The sequence below is a fragment of the Pleurodeles waltl genome, chromosome 10 (assembly GCF_031143425.1).
Source record: "Pleurodeles waltl isolate 20211129_DDA chromosome 10, aPleWal1.hap1.20221129, whole genome shotgun sequence".
Taxonomy (NCBI): Eukaryota; Metazoa; Chordata; class Amphibia; order Caudata; family Salamandridae; genus Pleurodeles; species Pleurodeles waltl.
Genome location: NC_090449.1, coordinates 100,409,526 through 100,425,801, shown reverse-complemented (window position 1 = coordinate 100,425,801; position 16,276 = coordinate 100,409,526). Strand labels below are relative to the sequence as shown.

The 16,276-nt window shown below is 45.2% G+C and overlaps 1 protein-coding gene across 1 annotated transcript in view; it reads right to left on the bottom strand.

Annotated features, from left to right (window-relative positions):
• The window catches only part of DNAAF5 (dynein axonemal assembly factor 5), a 127,346-nt gene extending 115,569 nt beyond the window's left edge, over positions 1 to 11,777 (bottom strand). The window contains exons 1-2 of the mRNA XM_069209841.1: positions 11,108 to 11,777; positions 7,501 to 7,685 (exon numbers count right to left, since the gene is read on the bottom strand). Of these exons, the coding sequence (XP_069065942.1) occupies positions 7,501 to 7,685; positions 11,108 to 11,717 (795 nt within the window). The 5' untranslated portion in view covers positions 11,718 to 11,777. The remainder of the gene's footprint in view (positions 1 to 7,500; positions 7,686 to 11,107) is intronic.
• Positions 11,778 to 16,276: the final 4,499 nt, after the last annotated feature.

Sequence of the window (16,276 nt, the reverse complement as noted above, 5' to 3'; positions counted from 1 at the left end):
TACCTGTTCCCCCAGGCCCATGGCATACCATATCCACCGATTTTATGTGCGCATTACCTTCCTCAATGGGAAACCACGTCATAATGGTAACTGTGGACTCCTTCACCAAGATGGCCCACTTCACGGCCTTGAGAAAGTTACCTACGGCAAAGGAGTTAAGTCAGATCTTTACTCAAGAAATCTTCAGGCTACATGGGTTACCCTAAGTTATTATATCGGACAGGGGTCCTCAATATATCTCCCGTTTCTGGAATCAATTCTGCAAGACCTTGGGGATCCAGGTGGCCTTATCATCCGGGTTCCACCCTCAAACCAATGGACAAACGGAACGACTCAATCAGGGTCTCGAACAGTACTTACGTAGCTTCTGTAACGCTACACAAAGTAATTGGGCTTCCTACTTACCGCTTGCAGAATTCTCCTATAATAACTCTCTACACAGTGCCTCTAAAGTCTCTCCTTTCTATGGCTCTTATGGTTTCCATCCTAGGGCCTTCCCAACTCCCCTGAGAGACAACTCCAATCTTCCCGCCATCTCCTCCTTCGTTCGACAGCTACGGGGTATACAACGAATTATCCATTCCAACCTTGTGTCCACCAAGTCCGCATGAAGAAGATAGCAGATAGGAGACGCTGTGCGGCTCCTCTATATCAGGTCCATGATAAGGTCTGGCTCTCCTCTAGATTCCTACCTCTCCGACTCACCCAAAACAAATTCAAACCCCGCTTTTATGGTCCCTTTCTCATTCTCAAAAAAATCAACCTAGTGTCTATGCATCTTCGCCTACCTCGGACATGGAAGATCCACCCAGTATTCCATGTCTCGCAACTGAAACCTTACCGTCCTGATCTTTTTCATAGGCAGTTGCCCTGTCCCCCTCCTCTGTTGGTTGACAATGTGCCTGAGTACGAAGTGCAGGAAGTCTGTGACTCTCGGTTTTTCCATGGTCACCTCCAATACCTTATTCATTGGAAGGGATACCCTTTGAGTGAGTGTTCCTGGGAGGATGCCTCTTCAGTCCATGCTCCTCTTTTGATCCGCCGCTTTTTTCGTCTCTTCCCTCAAACCCGGGGCCTCGGGGGGGGGGGCATACTGTTATGCCGCGGCCGCGGGCTCAGGTTGCCGCGGTGCGGCCGGCGCCCGGGTCGCGGTAGACGCCGCGGCGGACGCCCAGGTCGCGGGGGTTGCCGCGGCTCCAGCGAGAGCCATGGAGGCTCCAGAGAGCCGGTCTGGGGGCCTCGGCGCTCGCCGCTTTCCTTTTTTAAAGTTCTACCATAAAGGCAGACGCGGCAGAGCCTGAAACCCCAAGGGGGTTTCAGGCATGGCCGCACACAGCGCATCATGCGCTTAACATTTATTTTCTTGCATGTCATTTCCTGCCCACCACTTACCGATGTTCCTAGGACAAACCGAACCCTTACACTTGGGGTTCTTTATACTCGCCTTTTTCTCTTCCCAGCATGCTTACCACTTCCTCTCTGCCCAGCATGCATTTTTAAACACACATATCTAATTCATTATTGTTTTCTTTTTCCCAATCCAAGATGGTGGTGTTCTACTTCCTGTTTTCTATTTCCTGTCCAGGGGTATATAAGGGGATTCCAACTGCTTGTCCATTGCGTTGCAACCCTTCTTGGTGGTAGTCACGCTCCTATTTGATCTCCTTCTGCGCATCGTGTCTGTTCCTGATCTGCCTTGTTTTCCCTGCCTTCCTGATCTACGGTCCTAATACCCTGGTGTCCTCCTTTTCGTTTCAGGGAGTTCCTGTGGAGGTTTTTTACCCTACTGGGGTTTTTCCTCTGGGACTCCTTCTGGAGGGCACGGACTGTAGTGGTTCGCTCATACCAAACAGCACCGTGGCTACCGGAAGGGGTCGCCCCTACCTCGGCCAGAGCAGAACCCGTCGGAACAAGGACCGTTCCCCTACACCTCTCAGCTGCGACGGTAAGACCATTGAAAACCGCGACAGAATGCTCCTAAAAGTTGGAATACTTTTTAAGAATCTAAAACTAGTTCTAGGTTCTAATTCAAACTTTCACAAAACTTTTAAACTCTAAAAGCAATGCTAACAGGGGCTAACACAAGGCCTAACACAAGGCCCTAGCAGGACTTTAAAGAATTTAGAAAAATAGTTCAAATTGCTAAAAATCAATTTCTAATGACAATTTTTGGAATTTGTAGTGTGATCAGGTATTGGCTGAGTAGTCCAGCAAATGCAAAGTCTTGTACCCCACCGCTGATCCACCAATGTAGGAAGTTGGCTCTGTATGCACTATTTCAAAGTAAGGAATAGTATGCACAGAGTCCAAGAGCTCCCCTTAGAGGTAAGATAGTGGCAAAAAGAGATAATACTAATGCTCTATTTTGTGGTAGTGTGGTCGAGCAGTAGGCTTATCAAAGGAGTAGTGTTAAGCATTTGTTGTACATACACACAGGCAATAAATGAGGAACACACACTCAGAGACAAATCCAGGCCAATAGGTTTTGTTATAGAAAAATATATTTTTTTAGTTTATTTTAAGAACCACAGGTTCAAATTCTACATGTAATATCTCATTTGAAAGGTATTGCAGGTAAGTACTTTAGGAACTTTGAATAATTACAGTAGCATATATACTTTTTACATAAAACACATTTAGCTGTTTTAAAAGTGGACACTGCAATTTTCACAGTTCCTGGGGGAGGTAAAGTATTGTTAGGTTTTGCAGGTAAGTAAACCACCTACGGGGTTAAGATTGGGGTCCAAGGTAGCCCACCGTTGGGGGTTCAGAGCAACCCCAAAGTCACCACACCAGCAGCTCAGGGTCGGTCAGGTGCAGAGTTCAAAGTGGTGCCCAAAACGCATAGGCTTCAATGGAGAGAAGGGGGTGCCCCAGTTCCAGTCTGCCAGCAGGTAAGTACCCGCGTCTTCGGAGGGCAGACCAGGGGGGTTTTGTAGGGCACCGGGGGGGACACAAGCTCACACAAAGTACACCCTCAGCGGCACTGGGGCGGCCGGGTGCAGTGTGCAAACACGCGTCGGGTTTCCAATGTAAATCAATGGGAGACCAAGGGGTCTCTTCAGCGATGCAGGCAGGCAAGGGGGGGGGCTCCTGGGGGTCACTTCTGCACTGAAGTTCCGATCCTTCAGGTGCTGGGGGCTGCGGGTGCAGGGTCTTATCCAGCCGTCGGGATTTTAGAGTCAGACAGTCGCGGTCAGGGGGAGCCTGGGGATTCCCTCTGCAGGCGTCGCTGTGGGGGCTCAGGGGGGACAACTTTGGTTACTCACAGTCTCGGAGTCGCCGGAGGGTCCTCCCTGAGGTGTTGGTTCTCCACCAGTCGAGTCGGGGTCGCCGGGTGCAGTGTTGCAAGTCTCACGCTTCTTGCGGGGATTGCAGGAGTCTTTAAATCTGCTCCTCTGTAACAAAGTTGCAGTCTTTTTGGAGCAGGTCCGCTGTCCTCGGGAGTTTCTTGTTCCTCTTGAAGCAGGGCAGTCCTCTGAGGATTCAGAGGTCGCTGGTCCTTGAGAAAGCGTCGCTGGAGCAGGTTTCTTTAGAAGGCAGGAGACAGGCCGGTAGGACTGGGGCCAAAGCAGTTGGTGTCTTCTTTCTTCTTCTGCAGGGGTTTTCAGCCCAGCACTCTTCTTCTTCGGTAAGTTGCAGGAATCTAAATTATTAGGTTCAGGGGAGCCCTTAAATACTAAATTTAAGGGCGTGTTTAGGTCTGGGGGGTTAGTAGCCAATAGCTACTAGCCCTGAGGGTGGGTACACCCTCTTTGTGCCTCCTCCCAAGGGGAGGGGGTCACATTCCTATCCCTATTGGGGGAATCCTCCATCTACAAGATGGAGGATTTCTAAAAGTTAGAGTCACTTCAGCTCAGGACACCTTAGGGGCTGTCCTGACTGGTCAGTGACTCCTCCTTGTTATTCTCATTATTTCCTCCGGCCTTGCCGCCAAAAGTGGGGCCGTGGCCGGAGGGGGCGGGCAACTCCACTAGCTGGAGTGCCCTGCGGTGCTGGAACAAAGGGGGTGAGCCTTTGAGGCTCACCGCCAGGTGTTACAGCTCCTGCCTGGGGGAGGTGTTAGCATCTCCACCCAGTGCAGGCTTTGTTACTGGCCTCAGAGTGACAAAGGCACTCTCCCCATGGGGCCAGCAACATGTCTCGAGGGTGGCAGGCTGCTAGAACCAGTCAGCCTACACAGGTAGTTGGTTAAGGTTTCAGGGGGCACCTCTAAGGTGCCCTCTGGGGTGTAGTTTACAATAAAATGTACACTGGCATCAGTGTGCATTTATTGTGCTGAGAAGTTTGATACCAAACTTCTCAGTTTTCAGTGTAGCCATTATGGTGCTGTGGAGTTTGTGTTTGACAGACTCCCAGACCATATACTCTTATGGCTACCCTGCACTTACAATGTCTAAGGTTTTGCTTAGACACTGGTGCCCTCACCTATGGTATAGTGCACCCTGCCTTAGGGCTGTAAGGCCTGCTAGAGGGGTGACTTATCTATACTGCATAGGCAGTGTGAGGTTGGCATGGCACCCTGAGGGGAGTGCCATGTCGACTTACTCGTTTTGTTCTCACCAGCACACACAAGCTGGCAAGCAGTGTGTCTGTGCTGAGTGAGGGGTCCCCAGGGTGGCATAAGCTATGCTGCAGCCCTTAGAGACCTTCCCTGGCATCAGGGCCCTTAGTACCAGGGGTACCAGTTACAAGGGACTTACCTGGATGCCAGGGTGTGCCAATTGTGTAAAACAAAAGTACAGGTTAGGGAAAGAACACTGGTGCTGGGGCCTGGTTAGCAGGCCTCAGCACACTTTCAATTCAAAACATAGCATCAGCAAAGGCAAAAAGTCAGGGGGTAACCATGCCAAGGAGGCATTTCCTTACAGTCCCCGACGATGGAAACAGTGGAGGTAAGTGCCTTCAATCACCAATTCACAGAAATTCTATTAATGCTGTGGATACTCTGATAAACTAGCTTTAAATCCTTCCTAACTGGATGTCAAACTTCCTTAATCTCAAGCCAGACTATTTTTTCAACTTATTGTCTTAACCATACAATCAAAATTTTACTTCAAAGTAGTATGGCTCATGAAACCAATAATAACAGCTTAGTGCCATCACTTGGCTTTTGGATTAACATATCCCAGTGGTGCAGCTATAGTATTCTCTCAAATCAGTTTTGGAAAGGCTGCCATAATATGACTCCCTAAAACTTCATTGGCATCCATATTGCTATAATGTAAGAGCTGGTGGCTGCTGCTGGGCACCCCTGGCCCACTCATAGGAACTGGGATACTTTGCATTTGCCCATGGACAGATATCTCAGCAATTGAAGACAGAGGTGGTTTGCTGGTGAACCCAAATGGACAGACACAGGCCCACATTACTGACAAAATGCACACAAGTCGCTGGCTGAGAAAAAAAAAAAGACAACCCTGTTTGCAGTTTGTCGCTTTCTAGTGGCCTTTATGGCATGACTTTAAGAAAGAGATTAGCAGGTGGAGCAAGTGATGGGCAAACGACATGATGCTGGGGAATTCTGGGCACACCTAAAGTATGGTCACAAAAATCCCCCACCTTCTCATGGTCGCATTCTACCTGTCTACTGGGGAGTGAAGACCGGCATTATATCCCACACCATCTCTCCCATATGTTTCGGAGAAGCAGGGGTGATGTGCGGTAGACTCCATGACCATGCCTGGATCAGGCATCCTACTTCAAACGCAGCAGATGGCGATCAGATGTGAAACCTGCCACTCCTAGTTAATGACAAGGTGTGTAAAGAGCAAGGCCCCTAGGGTTTGGGATAGAGGGGAGTGTACACGAAGGGAAGCACATCAATCTGCTTCCGACACTGCTGTACCTTCACTGCATCCATACTCTTGGGACTGGGAGAAGTGGGTGCAACACAGAGCTGAAAACAATGAAATGAGGAGCTATTGATTAGTAGAACTCACTGATGTCCTACATAGGTTGCATCTGTTTACAATCATGCTGAGCAACTCAGCTTCAGCAGTTCAAAAAGTATGAGCCAGCAGATAGAGCTTTGGGGAGTAGGGTTACACAGTGAAAAAAGAAGTACTGAGCAGATTGCTGAGGAGAGATAAAACAATAACTTTACTTCAGTATGGAGTTTCATTTTGAACTTGTTGCCAATGTCACTTTGTGCAGTTATAACTGAGCATTAATACAGTTTATGGCACATGTCAGAATTGAGATTTGAGGTAACGCAACTACCCAGTATAACAAACAATGCAAGTGGGTTAGCTGGGACTGTGATCATTGCCACCTGCATTGCAAAATGTAGGCACTAACTATTACTTCACCTTCTGAATGATCATTTCTCAACAGCAATTGCACAAGAAGTACTTTTATGTTAACACTGTAAAAGGCTCCCTTGAATGCACTGGAAACCAGAGAATGCTGATTAATATTTTTGGGAAGCCATTGTTTACAGCATTCTCAAATCACACCAATATATCTGAAATGATGTATTTGAAAATAATGTTGTTGGAAACAAGCAGTCAAATTGCTGCACTAATTAATATGTAAACACACTTCTAGTTGGTGAGTTCATTCAGGGCCAGACTGGCTGTAGTGGGCATCGGGCGGAAATTGGTAGGGTGGGGGCCTGTTTTGTTACTGGGGGCCGGCAGTATTGGCCCCTAGTAACACAAGCAGTAGTGCTTCAGACTTGTACTCCCCCGGGGGAGCTGGCCCGACGAAATTGTCAGGGCTGTCTGGGGTTCACAGTCTAGCCCTGTGTTCATCAGTAAAAAAGAAGTAGGCTAACGCTTAAACTCAAAATTGTTGACCTGGATGAAATTTTGGATCCGTACAATAGGTTTGTTATAGGAAATTATTAATGATTGATTTTCCAAAAGTAAAAAAACAATAAAACACTCGGGGGTTCGGTGGGGGTGGGGGGAGATTTGTCACAATCATATTATGGCCCGACAGGATACCCTGTCACAAACAGAGAAAATTCCCAGGCCTTCCAGGTCATTATTGGTTTCCAAAAACAAACCCTCACTCGGGGAGTTTGTTTTTAAAAACAAAATCTGGTGCGCAGCCTCCAGAAAGACAGTAGTTGTGCACCCAACCTTCAGTTCCTTCACAGGATCACTGTGGCAGAGATCACCGCCGTGATAACTGTGATCTCTAAATACGGCGGTCCTCTCTCTGTCAGGGTGGCAGACATAATGCCTGACAGACAGAGGTAAAACCACCACACTCAAAACCAGGTCCCGAGTCACTTCCTTCAAATTAAGTTTACAGCATAAAAACGTCACGTTTTAATAATATTCGTGTATCCTCTCAGTGCAGGGAAACACCTCAAAGCACAGACTGCTGAAAAATGATGACAGTCCAAACATTATGATACATAATATGACTATTCATAGCAAAAAAGAATTTATTTGCATACCAGCTACACAATGTTAATTAATCCAAGCAATATAATTACTTCGGGTGCTTGACAACGCTTTGCTAAACGTTTACCCTTTAGTACATTACCTGTGGCGAATCATCAAACAGTCTTTGTGCCAAGTGAGAAAGAACATCATCCACAGACTTCCCGTTGCCATGTTGTATAACTGTCCCAGCAGTCTGAATCACGGCTACACGAACCTTGGAGTGCTGGTGTGAAATGGTTTGCATTAAAGGTTTGATTAACGATTCGGACTGCATATGGAAATGTTCTGAAACAAACAAACAAACAAAAACTTAAAGACGACAGAAGCATAAAATGTATTTTTCAAAACACTAATTGATTAGTGCCAACAGAAACAAAGGATTTCACGATTTTTATCAGCAGAATATAAGTTTACATCACCATGATGGAAAACACCTATGCACACGAAGGGTGTGCAGAAATCATACATTTTCTGGATCTCAATTTGCAAGGGAAAGGGGAGGGGTGGATGGTGAAGGGTATGGGGTGAGGAGGACGCTAGAAGGGTTAGTTAGATTTAGTGGTGAAACCATGGTAAGCATCGGACAAGGTGTGTAAGGACAGAGGCACGAGCCTCAGATTGCTGCAAATAGGTCCTGGCTGATGTTGTGGCTTTGGAAGACCAGGGACTACACCTCAGTCCCAGGAATGGATGAAGTAACAAGAGATATCCCTAAATAAGGTAGGAAGGACTCTATCTGATGTGTAGATCCTCCATCTCTGGAAAGCATACTGGGTGCTCAAAGGGACCTACTGGTTGGTAGGTCCCAGGCTGGAATGTCTGGTTTTGCTGATTAGCTTGTGATGTTCAACAAGATTGCCCATCAAGGTAACGTGTGTGTGTGTGTGTGGGGGGGGGGGGGGGAGGGGGGGGGGACTTGGCTGATGCTTTTGGCTGCAGTGGAAAATCTTTAAATGAAAATGAGGACAAAGATGAAATGAGGGTACATACCCATTAAATGTATGGTAGCTTTACTGAGAAATTCCCATATTGACCTACGTATAAAGCAGCCTGGTAATAAATGCCTACACGGATGACATTAAAATAGGATAGTCCTGCTAAGAAGTGCAATTAGTGCACATCAAACCTGTAGCCATTAGTTTTTCCCAACTATGAGTATAGCACCATAGCTAGGAAGTCTGATACTCTCTGAATAAATGTATAACAGAAATACTGAGAAGTCATGGATCTGGCCATTCAAAATATGGCAGCTTTTCTAATTAGTGTCGCAAAAGCCCTGTTACACATGAAGCATTACTCCTAAAAAGAGGAATTAGCTTCTCGTGTTTACTGCCCGTCAAACCCCACTTTTATTCTACCCTTTGTGCAGCCCTGCTATGTTGCCTGGGCCCACACATAATGTGCTGCTCTGTTCCAGTTTTTTTCTTTGAATTCTGGGACTTGTAATCTTGTTTATTCTATTATAAAACTGGACTGCAATTCCCATAATTGGAAGGAAAACAGCTGTTGAACTGGAGCAGAACATCACACATGGTCCTAAGAAACGTGGCAGCTATGTCTGATCACCGTTGAAACTACGAACAAGTTAAAGAACCCTCTTTAGATATACAACCTATCAAAACTTGACACACAACGTATCTTCATTCACCCCATCAAAGCATTTTATTGTTAAAACCCAGGTCTAGTTTTCTCAATGAATCGGCACACCAAGAAAGTAACCCGTGTACTGGTACAAATCAAACTTTAAAATTATTGATAACTAAAGCTAAATTTTATGCTAAGAGATTACAACTGTGAATTAAATCGTTTGCTGCCTTTGAAAGCATAAAGGGATAGTTGCCAAACACAGAGAGAAGTGGCTTGGGAGAGGAGACAATGAGGATCTTAAGATGGATCGGACCTTGAATCTCTGGGACAAGGGTAAATTATAAGTGCATATCACCGAGGATGCAATGTCCTGCCCCTATGATTTTCTTTTCCAAATGTGTTCAAGTGTTTTAGTTCAAACGGATCAACTAAAGCGAACTAGGACTACAACCCCCATTCTGCATGCATTTGTTACACCCCCAAAAGCTGGACTAAAGTGCCCTGGTATTGTTGACATGAAACGATCTGATAATCTTTAATGGGGGTGTCATGTGGGTAGACAGCGCCTAACCGCTCTTTTGGCAGGATGGACACCGTCTACCCTGCCAAGAATTTAAGCTCCACAGAAATATGGTGAACATGTCCCAGTAAAATTTTCAGACACCGGGTCACATTCATCAGCGCCTGAATTTTGTCTGTTTTTGTTTTCAGCAGCAACATGCAGATGAGGATGGTCTTTGTTATTTTAAATTATAGATGGCCCCAATCAAAGGCCTAATTTAAAAGGCCTTCAGGCCTCCTGTTGACTGAGTATCCTAACCAGAAAACTCCCACAGAGATGCAAATGCTATGAAGGGGAGATAAAGGCACGCAGCTTGTTATTCCTTCTTAAGTACTTAAAGGAGACTTGCTTTTGACCTTTATCAGTCCCTGTATATGAGAGATATGCATGCACTCTAAAAATGTCTCAAGTGTTGGTTTGCCCCACTAGCTACACAAATACCAATTTAAATACCACTATTTTTTTTTTTTTTAAGCACTATAGCACCACTCATCCCAGTGCATGGTGACAGAGTGCTTTACATCACATGTACACAATACACAGTGACAATAAATAATTTGTGTGTAAATCAATGTACGAGGATGTGTTACATAAGAACGAGGGTTACAAAATGTAGGAGTCACTTATCTTTTATAGTTCACTGTGCTATATTAGAAAGATTACAACTTATGAACTGCAAGTAACAAAAGTATTGCTGTCTTAAAAGCAGTAACCCACTTACCAATTTCCATCAAATAAAACTGTCATCTGGGTGTTGCATGGTGTGCCTTGATGGCAACATATTAAACCTCTATGCTACCTTGATTAAGACCTGGGACTAGACAAAACAAAAACTCTCCAGCAAATACATTAACCTGTAGAGTTCCCTTATCTGTATTACTACTCCCTGAGATTAAATGGCACACAAAGATCGCTGCAGCAGGTGCGTTAACCCCATAAATCATTTTAAAATCCAGACTTTGCAAGCAATTAAGCAGAACAGTTTTACTGCCATGTTTTTCTTTGTTAATAATTTTTATGGTAGTGTTTAGGCAAAATGTATCCATTGAGTCCCAGATTTTGTGACAGGGATGTGTCACTTTTTTGGCACAATGCATACGTCTCATCCTGAACCTCCCATGCAACGAACACATCTCCGCCCACCTTGGATCCCTTCACTGGCTGCCCATCAGCAAAAGGATCATTTTCAAAGTCCTCATCCATGCCAACAAATCCCTCTACAACACTGCACCAGCCTACCTCAATGAACGAGTGAACGTCCACGCACCCACTCGTCTCCTCCACTCTGCTGACCTCACCCTCGCCACAGTCCCCTGCATCCAACACACCACCTCCGGAGGGAGATCCTTCTCCTACCTCGCCTCCAAGACCTGGAACTCCCTCCCCACCAACCTACGCAAGACCCAGGACCTCTTGACATTCAGAAAACACCTCAAGACATGGCTTTTTGAGCAGTAATCGGCATCCTTTTGAAGATGTCCTGGGGATTTTGCATTGGATGCTACTGGGCTGAAGAGTCTGAACACTCTCCTGATTCACCAAGGAAGAATTTAGATACCTGGGATGCACTTGGCATAGCTCGCCGCACACTTGCAGCTCTCTTTCTTCACCTCAGGGAAGGGGTCCACGATGGTTCGCTGCAGGATCCTCACCATCTCGTCCAGGTAGGGCGCCAGACGGGCCCCGCACACCTCCACAGTTAGTGAAAGCAGCTGCACCAGGCCCAGCCGCAGTTCCTCAGAGGGCTCCACAAGGGTGGGCTGCCCCAAGCGTTGAAGGAGGACGGGCATGAGGTAAGGCAGGGTTTGCTGGGGCTTGGGAAGGCAGCGCAGTCCCTCTGTAAGCACTTGCAGACTAAGCTCTCGGCAGCTCTCCGCAGGGTCTGCGAGGCATCGGAGCAGCGAGCCCAACAGAGAGCTGAACACCTCTTGCAGAGCAGCGCCTGACAGCTCCGGGTCCTGCAGAGCTTGCCGCAGGCCGCACAGCGCCCGACGCCGAGTTGCTTTATTGTCATCCTGCAGGCAGTTGAGGTGTCTCGCCAATGTCTGCAACACCTCTGTGGGTGCCCGACCCTCACCGACCTTCGAAGTCTCTACAGTTTCCTGGCTGTCTGCAACCTGAAAGACACCCATGGCTTTACTGCTTTCTGCTACCGCATTCGCCGCCATGCTGTTACCTCGGTAACTAAGCAACTCACAGCGTCCACAACACTACTTCCCGTAGACCTATCGAACACTAGACCGCGTATCAGACGAATTGCTAAATACAACAATAATAGCCGAGGACGCCATTTTGGGTGTAGGTAATAGTTCAGTCATCCAATGGAAGAAGCGAGCTGTGCCATTAGTCCAATCATTAACCAGGACACGTCCCATGGTCTACATTTTCTTCGCCTGTGTGCCAAATTATTTTTGCGGTCTAGTGCTTTAACATACTTTCTAAAATAGTCGCGTCACAGACGTTTTACGGCAACGTGTGTTTCATTTGTGTCAAAGTGACGCTACTATCGTTCACCTTAGGGCTTTTACGACATATTCTAGAAGTTGACATTTCTTGACAAAAAGCTTTATTGACAACTAGATGCACAGATGAACGTAATTGTCTGCCGAGTAGATCAGCAATGCCAAGGAATATTTTAAATGGGGATTTTCCAGCACTATAAAGACCAGAGTTTTCCAACTAGGGTCGGCTTTAGGACGGTACGACTGGTGCAGCCGTACCTAGTGCTGACTTTGGTAGGGGCTACGTATTTGAAAAAAATAATTTATGGGATTAAAAGCATAGGAATTTCGCTCTACGTCCAGCAGTTTCAGGCAACAATAAAAGTGTCACTATATCTTTGGTGATTAATGTTACAAATGGCGAGAGATCAATTTGTCTAGTTGCAGTTTTGACTGCCCATAAATTAGTGCAGAGGGATAACGTGCCTGTTGCAAAGAAAGTGTACCGTGCAGATCACAAAACTGAGTGCAAGTGAACTATGAGTAGCAAAAAATGTATATCAGAGTGGGAGTATGGAGAGATAAGGGTCACTGTTGGAGAGTGATAAGGGAAATAGTGGAGAAAGAGGTCAATGGGGGACTGGGTGGGTGCTGCCAAAAAAACTGTCACACCAGGCGCTAACAGCGTTATAGCCAGCCCTGTCTCCAACTGTATTAGGGAACTGAAATACTTTTGCTGTATATCGCAGAGACGCACTGCTAAAAGTAAAGGACGCTTTATCGCACGTTAAGGTGATCAACATAAAAGATACGCGACTCCTTTAGAAGTGGCCAAAGTGCATAAAGAAAAGTATGGCAACTGTGATCCTGAATACAATGATGGGGTCAGAGTACATTGAGGGTGGGCTGAATGAGTGTGGTTGCAGTGTCAGAATCGTGGCTAAAAGGAACAGAACAATGCATCCTTTCCTTTCTACCCACAAGATTATCACGTAGTACATTTTACAAAATCCTCTCACTTTGCAGTGAGAGAAAGCATGCTATCTCCTTTTTAAAAAGAAGAGCTCCAGTTTGTCAGAAGATAGCCTGGCATTTGACCCCTGTCTTTGAAAGCAAAGCTAATAAGACCTACATTTAAAGGTATGTTTATGTCTCATTTATCTTTGGCACTCCAGCACGTATATTTTGGGTTTGCTGCAGAAACCCTGCACCCCTGCTTCCAGCACCTATGGCAAAGTCAATAGGCCTGACATTGGCTGCCAGCCGTTTGGCTTTGTATATGTTTTATTGTCATGCTTTTTATAACATTTTATTGCAGGCAGATCTGCTGGACCCTGCCAATATAATAAAAAAAATGACTAAAAGCAAAAAGATGTATTTGGGTACCAAACCACACATTGCCATAGCATTTCCTGGCAAAGTAGGGAATTTCTTCATGTGCAGATAGATGTACTCCCTATGAAAGAGCAGAATACAGTCGCTTGCATTGAAGTTAACCAATGCCTGAAGTGGCTGGCATTGGAAATGAAAGGGGCAAAAGGTCGCCCACAGCGCCGGGTACAATCAAGGAAGTATCTGGGCAGAACAGGAGCAGCAACTCAAAGTACTGTGAAGTACTGTCAGAAAGGTGGCTTTTAACCTTGAAAGCAAGAACATCACTATAAGAAATCTTGAAGTAAGATCAAGAAAAGGATGTAAAAGCGCTCTGATACTTGTAAAGACTCAGGGCCTGATTACAATTTTGGAGGAAGGTGTTAATCCGTCCCAAATGTGACGGATATACCACCAGCCGTATTACGAGTCCATTATATCCTATGGAACTCGTAATACGGCTGGTGGTATATCCGTCACATTTGGTACGGATTAACACCTCCTCCAAAGTTGTAATCAGGCCCTCAGTTTTGAATAAAACCATTTGTTTTGTGTATCTATATACAAATTTGATCTCACAAGTTTTATAGTGTCCTTACACACTTACCTAAATCGCAGTTCAAGTAAGCGTTTGATTAATAAGCACACTGTGTTATTTTCAGTGGGGAAAACGTTCATTTCAAGCGGAGTCTGTATTCACCAAATAGTCCCTGCTAACTGATGCAGCTCCTGAAAACAATTCACTTCATGCACTGGAAAGGAAGCACTATGTAAGCGGCAATAAACATACCTAATAGCCTATAGCAGTGGTCTCCAAACTTTTTAATGCTGCGCCCCCCAGTTGAAAAATAAAAATTATTGCCCCCCTCAGAATTTTTCACAATTATTTTATAAAGCTGGCAATGTTTAAATATGTCTAGACCTATTTAAAACTTGCACTTAACTACTTTTACCTTTAAAAAAATGCAATAACATGCTTCTGCTTAAAATAAAGGCCTGTGAGAGTGACATAGTCCTGTGGTCTAATCCAAGACACAAATCACACTTGCTCAAAGGAATTGGCAAATAGGGTTTATCCAGAGGAACTAATGGATGAAGAGGACTGACTCAAGTCCTGTTAAGTCTGTACTTATCCAAAACAAAAGGTCTTTCACTGAGAGCTACCTGACCTGACAAGGCCAACAACAGAGCTAAATAGGCTTCTCAATAGTGAACCACTATCAAAAAGGAAGGCTAAGGATACTTATGAAGGATTAATCTCAGCTTGAAAATGCCCATTGAAATTGAAACATTTCTTACGCTTAATTAATAAATCATTACACTCTACCGATCGAGAATCTGGAAAAGTGCACTGAGCGTCTCTTCAGAATATGGAACCTTACAAACCTTGAAGCTCTTTACAGCATACAACAGTGTCACAAAATGTCCTGCACTACAGCCTAGATTACTTCTTTGCAGCATTACCAAGATTTATTCACCAGATACCCTATCCATTCATTGGAACTAGTTGTCAAAGACCCAGGCTTAACAGATGCACAGATGACTAACTAAATAACTGAGATATCACAAACATTTTTACTTCCCTCATGCATGCTAACAGCACTAGCTAAGGTCTTCCTATCCCATACCTTGCCCAAATTAGCAGAGCCCTTGAGTGTCTAATTTTCACACAGCTACATACTTAGATTAATGACTCCGCGCTCTGAGGCATCCACCAATTAATCTTCACGCCCTGGACAGGACACATCACAGGCTATGCCCTAATCGATGTTTGCAAATCAAATCTCAAAGAACACGAGGGACAGTTTGGTTTCCTGATACTCACTGATCCACAGTGAGCAATTCCTTAATCCAGAACAGGATATAAGAAAGGTCATTGTAATTATGCTGCAGGGGTGGTCCAAATTAAGTGGCAGGGTTGACTAAGTTATCCAGCAAGAAAAAACAAAGCATACAATCTAAGTTGGCACATTTTGTGATAGTATTACTTCATAATTTTGTCATCTTGACACGTTAACATTTTCTGGGCAAGGTTTTCATCTCCTTAGTACCAATGTAACATACAAACACAGTAATAAGTACGTGAAAGATGACCAGTCAGTCTTTGCATGGGTCCTTCCACTGTGCTTCAACACAAGTCGCTCTGATTTTGGTAACCTTTGAGCAGGGTGAGCTAGACACATTGTTTTGTTAAAGTCTGCAGATTATGAGGCAGATAATGGATTATGTGGCAAATGTGACACATCATAATTATGCGGAAAGCGCTGCAGCCTCAGAATTACATAGTTCCAGTGGCACTTGATATAAGACTGATTTGGCATTTCAGATCCGAATCTTGCATGGGTGGAATAATTCTTCACCAAATACTCCCAACATGTGAAAATGGATCTACTCTCCTTCCAACCCCAACAGCTTGACAGCAGATTTCTGCAATACTTCTCACTTTTCTCATTTTATCCAGTGCTTATTTGAGGCCTTGTGGTGAAGGCAACAATAATTTCTACCTTGAGCACAAAATCTACTTGGAAACACCCAACTCATTGTTTGCACAAAGCAGCACATTGCACGCCACTGTTTCTGAGGCCCCAATGTCACCCATCACAGAACGTCACAAAGACCTTGTTTGCCCATAACAGAATTTCCCACTATGGTAGAAATTTGAATATCACAATTTGGAACCTTGTTCAGGGTTTGAGAGTTTGGGACATCTACCAAAGTGCGGTGGGTGCACTATCTGTCTTATCTAGAGCGCCTTTAACATCAGTGCACCCAGAGGATGATACATCTGCCACTGTCCTGCTCCAGCACAGCTCTAAATAGCTCCCTTGTTATCCCCAACACCCTTTTTCAGTGGCCTAATTCTGCAGGTCCCCAACCACTTCCAGTCACACCTTCTTAAAACCAAGGGGTTTGGA